Source organism: Epinephelus fuscoguttatus, linkage group LG7, assembly GCF_011397635.1.
Source record: "Epinephelus fuscoguttatus linkage group LG7, E.fuscoguttatus.final_Chr_v1".
Lineage (NCBI taxonomy): Eukaryota > Metazoa > Chordata > Actinopteri > Perciformes > Serranidae > Epinephelus > Epinephelus fuscoguttatus.
This window is the reverse complement of record NC_064758.1, coordinates 40,135,112-40,142,966: the sequence shown is the minus strand read 5'-3', so window position 1 is coordinate 40,142,966 and position 7,855 is coordinate 40,135,112. Positions and strand designations below refer to the sequence as shown.

General features: G+C 40.5%; 1 protein-coding gene across 1 annotated transcript; it reads right to left on the bottom strand.

The window, feature by feature from the left end:
• Positions 1–10: 10 nt before the first annotated feature.
• LOC125891840 (UDP-glucuronosyltransferase 2B17-like) lies at positions 11–4,166 on the bottom strand. The gene is made up of 2 exons (XM_049581392.1): positions 4,021–4,166; positions 11–1,901 (listed from the first exon to the last, which is right to left on the bottom strand). The coding sequence occupies exon 2, from the start codon at positions 1,897–1,899 to the stop codon at positions 289–291; it is 1,611 nt and encodes a 536-aa protein (XP_049437349.1). The 5' UTR covers positions 1,900–1,901; positions 4,021–4,166; the 3' UTR covers positions 11–288.
• Between the last annotated feature and the right edge of the window lie 3,689 nt (positions 4,167–7,855).

Here is a 7,855-nt window from a genome sequence, read left to right as displayed (position 1 = left end):
AATGTGGAAGTAATTTATGATTCTCTTTAATCACCATACAGTGTAGGAAATTTGCAAAGATCGTAAAACCATTCCTGCTAATTGGTTGTTTTTTGCAAAAAGGCAGTTCAGCAGAAAATAGTGCTAGTAATTCAAACATTTAAAGCTATTATAGAATTTCGAACACTTTCCCACTAATATAATCATGTAGTTTCTGTATGTGATTCCTGTTATCATTCCTTTTTTTCTGTACCACTATAAATTACAGATCTCATCAACAGCCTTCAGCTTGCATCATTAATTGGTCATCTATTCATTCTTTGTTTTGGATGTGGACTTTTTGTTTCTTATCAGACATCTAATGAGACACCTACAGGAAACCCAAACTAATGTGATGATAAGCAAACCAAATGCTACAAAGACTGCCATCACATCGAGACAGTGATAGGCATACCATGGCAACTTATACGACTCAGTGCGCAGATGTGCTGCGCCCTTGTGCCTCATGACGTACTCAATCCAGAAAATGGCACTATCAAGGGGTTTCATTGGTTTGTCTCGATGGAGCTGTGACAGTTTGAGCATGTTCTGTTTGTATGGCTTTTCTGGGTCGAGAATATTCTTAAGAGCACTTGTCAGAGACTCAACATCCAAGGTGGTCACTTCAACAAACTCAGCTACTCCCCGGGACTTCAGACGCACTATGTTGTCGAACTGGTCAAAGATGAGAGGAATGCCCAGAACTGGGACACCATGGTAGATGGCTTCGTAAATTCCGTTAGTACCCCCATGTGTGACAAAAACCTTGGTTTTAGGGTGACCGAGTAGATCGTTTTGAGGCAGCCATTCAACCAGCATGGTGTTGTTTCCCAGAGTGACAGGTCTTTTCCCCTTGTGCCTCCATATGACCTTATGAGGGAGGTTAGCAAATGCTGAAGCAATGATCTCCGATATCTCAGGGCCGAGGTCACTCAGCAGGGTCCCCAGAGTCATGATGACCACCCCATGTTCTCCAGAACTCTGCACAAAATCCTCTAAATCTGATGGAAGAGGCTTGGAAGGCTTACCCTGAAAGCCTCCGATGTAGACGACATTGGGCATGGTGGGGCGAGGGAACTCAAATGTAAAGTCAATCCGCATTAGCCAAAGTTCAGCTCCCTGTATGAGAGACATGCTGCTGACATCAGGTCCAAAATAATGATCACACACAGCCTGGTAAGGCGGATTTGAGACATAGTAATACATGTAAACCAGTATGTAATGACGGATTACATTATTGACTCTTTGGAAAAAGTTCATCTTGTCAGAGAAGTCAGAGAACAACTGGGGGACGTAGGACAGAGGAGACGGAGCGATGGCAAAGTGGGCCTCCCCGTTTAAAAGCCAGCGCACATTGAAAACCATGGGAAGCTGGAGATAATGTGCCACCAGCACTCCCCCCGGAAATGCAGGGTCAGTCAAGAGAAGATCATATCCAGTTTCCCGTAGCTCCTTAATCAGTGTCTTATTCTCAAAGATGCTGACGACCAGTTTTGCCACAGTGTGCTGGTTCTCCCCTATCATGTTGAAAAGATTCCTATAAAACTCCAGATATGCCCACAGTGTGTCTTTATGCCGACGGATTTCTATTGACCTCTTTAAGAAAGAGGTCATAAACTCCTGGCTTTCCAAGTTCTGGGACTGTTCCTGGGGGATGGTGATGGAGGTGTAATGGGGTGAGAATTCTGAAACATACCAACTGGTAGAGGTGCGCAGTACTGTTATTTGATGGCCCTGAGAATGAAGCGCCTCCACCAGGATTTTCATGTTAAGCCAGTGACTTCCATCTATAGGGAAAACCAGCACTTTCCCACCATCACAACTGGAGAACAGAGTAGCTGAAAACAGCAGGGCGAACACCAGGGCTGGATGTGACCTCATGGCTGTAAAAGAGACGCAGAGCTTTACTCCACAAATATTTGCAGTTCATGCAGTGCTTAATCTGAAAAAAAAAACAAAAAAACCAACACCACATTTGCAGGAAGTGATATGGGAACAAGTTTGCTTTTATATTTCATTGTATTCACAATTTGTTCTTATTTTCTCATTACCCATTGATTTCTGTGATCCACCAATGTTTTCTTATTTTTGCTCTTTTTTTTAAGGTAAGGGGAAAATTTTGTGAGTTGTTGAGAGTACTTTTACCAAGATGAGAGTAAATCATCTCATTTTTACAGTCCACGAATTGTCCAAGGCAAGGAAGCATATATTTTAAAATCAAAATTTAAATTTAAAATTGTGGTGGCCCGCCACAAATAAATGAATGTGTGGGGAAACCCTGATATTGCTGTGAAAACATCAAAAAATTTCTACTGTATTCATTCAAGTTTGTCGACAAACACTTCATTTTACAAGATTACTTTGAACACATCATGAGAACATCAATATTGACCTTCACTCAATACTTGCCTTTACTTGGTAGAGCTTGAACGCATCATAATGTAAAACAGGATTTATACTTCTGCGTCGAATCAATGCCGTACCTACGCTGTAACCTGATGTGCACCTCCCCAGAAATGTAACTAACTACATGTTGCAGTCGCATGTTACAGTCGCCATGTTTGTTTTTGAGTTTGTTGTTGTCATAAACTTTTGACGCCGGGCTGCCTCCTGGTGGACATATTGGTTAACATCCATGCCAACGTAAAGGGCGCATGGAAGTATGTGGGCAGTGACGGTAACATCGTTTGAAACGGACGTATACATTTTCGTACGTAAAGGGAACATAAATGGGCCTTTAGATGTTGTTGCCTTTAGAGTTGTTTTGTCAGTGAACCTTGTGAGTTGTAATGGAGCTGAATTTTGTAATGTTACCTTTTGTTAAATGTTGCTGTTGTCCCTGACTTCATATGAGTAGAGGAAAAGTCTGATAGCTGCTAGGCTAATTTATACAGTGTAAAATGCCATAGGCTTGTGGGGAAAAAGTGTCCAGAGAAAGACTAATGCTTCGTCTGTGAATGCTGCGAGATTTAGTGAGGCCAATTTGTGTACTTGATTTTGAAATTGTCTCTACTAAGCTGTATTAAACCCCACCACGATGATTGTTTTGGAGGTGTAACTGCAGAGTGGCACAAACACAGCACCATACAAATGCTATAAATGCTTACAACGTCGTAGGCCACATGCATAGGCTATACTTTTTTTTAATTAGAGTCTATTTCAGATGTTTTTAAAGGTTATGTAGAAGTTGCCCTTCAACATCAACAAGCTGATACTCGCCCACCACTCCTTTCCCATCTGTTTTCCAACTATGTTACATCTGCAACACTTGTGTGACCTTAGTGCTTGGTGTACTTCTGTTCAGCCTCCTGCCACACTTTTTTTTCTACCTTTAACCATTTGCTACAGTTTGCTCTGTGTGCAGTCTCTCAATCAGTTATTTTTCCTGGAACTGTTAAGTAATGTTTAGCGACAATTAGTCAAAGTCCTGGTGCACACTGTACATGACAGTGTCACACATCAGTGCCCTGTACTGCACAAGCATGAAATCACGTTGCAAAGTCTTGACAGGGTGCACAGCATGTTAAAATCTAAAATGTTAAAATAAACACACTGAAATTAAAGCCCACAGAGGTTGCATGATAAACACTGCAGTGTCCCGAGTGAAATCCATGATTCATCTGGTCTGAAAATTTTGTCTGCAAATAATCTTTCATCTTAAACTGTAATGTAGGGCACAACCACACACGACTTTGAAATGCAGTACACAGGATATAGCAAAACCACAGCATAGATGCTCTACTTGAATCAGGTCAAGTTTGAATGTCAGATAGTAAATGTGGCTTTACATCTGTATGCACGAGATTTCCGATAGTCTGAACAGCAAAGATGCCAAGTCTTCTATAAAGAACAGGCTGTTCTGCAGGTCTGTTTATGTAGAAAGATTAACTGTAGCAAGCTGGAATTTCTCTGAACAATCTTAAGATAAAAGCCACATTGTCCATAATAAGATCAAACTAAGCGCACACGCAGCAACACACAGTCAATAAAGCAGCTCCTCACCTTAAGCGTCTGCAGCGTCACACTCTGTGACTTCTCCCTCTGATCAAGAAGAATCCAGCGTTCGTGGTTTTCAGTGAACAGTCCTGCTGAGCTGCTGGTTGAAATGTCAGTGAATGTGTAACCGTGCATTCTCCTGACATAAGAATTCTGCTTCCCGTTTGTCCAAACAAATGTCCCCTCTAAATCCTCCGCCCATTTTTGTTTTCCCTGTTCCAACCGTTGTACTCCTTTGCACAAACCAACATCTGGATATCAGTTTACAACCCTCCAGACCTCCAGAATGCACAAACCAAACTACAATGAAGCCTCTTTTTTATACATAAATGTATTTAATTCAGTTTTGTGCTAAAATAAAACAAAAAACACATACACAATGAGAATAAGTGGAAAAAAGAAGAAGTAGTAAATTTGTTAGACTGCTAAAAAAAAAAGTTCACTCAGTTTCTAAGTAATCAGTATCTGTGCATGTCCTTTGATTTGGAGTACATTACTGTACAGTTTTCCCCTATTGATTACCACAGTTTGTCTGCAGGATACACAGACTTTATCTTCAATCTCAGTTGTTTCAAATCAGCACTTTTCAACTCACCAAAGACAAACTGGAACAGAGGAGGAGACTAGATAAGCTCTGTGTATTTTGCGACTCTTTGAGCCATATGTTATTGTTTAAGTCGTGAAGGAGTGATTCATTCACTGCCAGGGGGTTAACTGATAGTCGCTTACTCTCTTTTGTATGTGCATAGAAAAGAAAAAAAGCCTCAAGGTTTGCGGCCAAAATAATTTTCAAAGGGGATCTCCACTGACCCATCATGCACATCAAAGTGTGTTTTAGGGCTGCTCGATTATGGAAAAAATCATAATCACGACTATTTTGGTCAAAATTGAAATCACGATTATGCGGCGCACGTGATGACTTATATTGTTTACACGACGGCATGTCATTTCTGTCTTTACATGGCGAGCGTTTACAATTCTCTTCTGCTCTCTGTATTGTGCATGGCGGAGTTCGGTCCTAATTCTAAACATGTTGGTGTGTTCACACGGGGCAACTTAAAATTGAAGTATTCTCAAAACAGGCAGACTGATGCACACTCCCACAATGCAATGCGCATAAGAAATGGAGGAGTTGATGGTGGTGTTAAGTCAGCTGAACAAAGTGGAAAAGAGTCTTGTAAATCTTTGGACGAACATTTTGATGTCTATTAAAAAAAAGACCATGTTTACAAGATGTCTGCAGGTTCTTAAAATGACTTAAATTCAATTGTATAAATATGAGGCCTTTAAAGTTATTAAATAGTCTTATTACCACAAACATTCTATCTAATTTCATTTATGTATCTTTTAATTTTTCCTCGTCAAAATGAGTCGAGCTCTTCTGTGTGAATGTCCACACTTGCGATGTTACAAATTTTAAAACCTACCACCAAACCTGATACTGTCTTTCTACTTTCTACTTGCTATTTGTACTTACCTGTTGGAGAAATATAGATTTAACTGAACTCCCTCTGATAACAACACTCCTACAATAAACCAACCTCTGCATAATTCTTACCGTGATTTGCCATGCCTGAATAACAAAAAGATGATTTGTCCACAAATCCGTTTTAAATTTGCTTAAAAAATGTCTTTAAAAAGTCTTTAAAGTATTAAATTTAAGTGTGTGATATCTGTAGACCTTTAGTATGCATGCCATTTAGTCTGACTTTATTTTGTCACATTACAAAGTCATCATTTAAAGGCGCTGTATGTAAGAATGTGGCTGCACTCAAATTCAAAATACTGCCGCGAGTCGTGTCCGCCCCCCCTCCTCTACAGATTCGAGGTTGCTGGACAGTGGCATGCTGGAGACTGATTTGTTTGCCCATGGGCGGCTGCCGTGGCAGGGCCGCGTCACCACGTCCTTGATGTTCGGTTTTCCAGCGGACCGTTCGAGCAAGTCCGGCTTCTCTGCTGCTAACGCTGCTGCCGGGATACAGCTGAGGAGGAGCTAACATGCTATTGCTATGTACCGGGACACTGCTAATGCTGCTTGCTGTGCTGCTAACGTTTGTTTCTCAAAATAATCAGTCGGGTCGATGATGCACCTGCACATGGGCTACAATGTATGAGCGAAAATAAATAACAGTTGAAAGCATTCGAAATGTCCATCCCCGTCTAGCTATGATGCTAGTTAGCCAACTTTGGCTAAATCTTACCTGTTGAGGAGAAGAGTAGCCACTTCGACATCCGATTTCAAATTCTTCTCCATTTTAAACCGTCTCCACCGTTCAAAAGCATCTCCTATATAGACCCTCGCTTTGCCTCGAGTTTTGTCTTGGTGTTTTTGGGAATCATAACGAGGTCGTTTGGGTTTAGTCGCACCATCAGCCATTGTAGCTCAGTCGTAACTGTAACTGATGCTGAGACTACTGACTGCGTGACTGGTAGACGGCGGTGGATGGCGCAACAGGCCAAAACACAAATTCAAAACATAAACATGATTTGCAGACCCTAAATTTTTTTTTAAAATGCGAATATTCTGGCTGTACTATTGTTGTCAGTGAGATCAGTATGTTATATGAACATTATTCCTTAGTCTCTGTGACATATTAGGAGGATTTTATGACTATTTGCTTTAGATTTCTTACATATAGCTCCTTTAAATGACATCTGATGTCATGTGTAGACCTTCCTCTTGGCATAAAACTTGTTAAGTGAAAGATTTTTTTGTATTCTAACTGCTAGAACAGTGAACTCTGACAAGTACTAAGTGCCGTGAAGAATTAGTATTTAGTATGGATTTGGGGCCTGCCATATGTCTTAGGAAGAAGAACATACACTTATTTAATGCCAGAGGGGAAATTCAATTTTTTTCTCACTCTGTTGTCATATACACACAGGCCTGAAATACACACACATGCACAAAAAGGACCTATACATGCATTAAAAGAAGAGATGTCACTTGGTCCCTGTGGGGACAGCCAGGTCCCTATGGACTGAGGGACTGCCGGCCCAAGAGTCATAATATATGCCACCATTACAGTTCTGCACTGAGGTTTTTGTCCTCAAATCACATCAAGCCCATCGGAAAAGAAGGTGTATTTCATGCTTCAGTGGCTCCACACAGCTGAAAACAATGCTCTCACTACTGCTCATTCAAAGGGATCTATTAGGCTCATTTTCAGGGTCAAACTTGTATTTCGGGTTTTCTACGAGAAACCAAGCAGCAAGCTCTGAGACTGTTTCCCAGATGTAAGCATGCAGCTACACGTAGCAGTGTACTTGTAGCCAGGGAATGACTAACAGAGTATAGTGGTACTTTCTACCGTGGAAAATAAACAAAAAGGTTCTAGATCAAAATCTTCACAACTGAACATGTTCCAGCAGCAGTATGATCCAGAATTTGGAAAAAAATGATAATATCAGCAACCAGGATTACATGTTTCCCTGAGGAATACCATTCATAATGTCACTGTACTGTTACCGTTACTCCCCGTCTTTGCCCAGTGTGAACTCACTGCAGTGTGTCACGGTACCATGACCACTGTAAAAATGCAAAGAAGAACCTTAGTTTAAGTCTTAATTTGATGATTTCTTAATTATCAAGAATGTAGCACAATGTGATGGAAATAAGTGCAGTGCTTTGTTCTTTTTAAAATTAAATTTTGGGTAAAATGTTTTGGTACTTTTTTATTGATATTTTGTTTCTAGGAGATGCATCGTGAATAGGGCAGGGCGATATGGCAAAAAATATTATCACGATCATTTTCCCCGTATTGATCGATATTGTTATTTATCACAATATATAATTTGATAATGCTGCGAGTTTGAAAAGGATCTGGATAATGTCTGACAC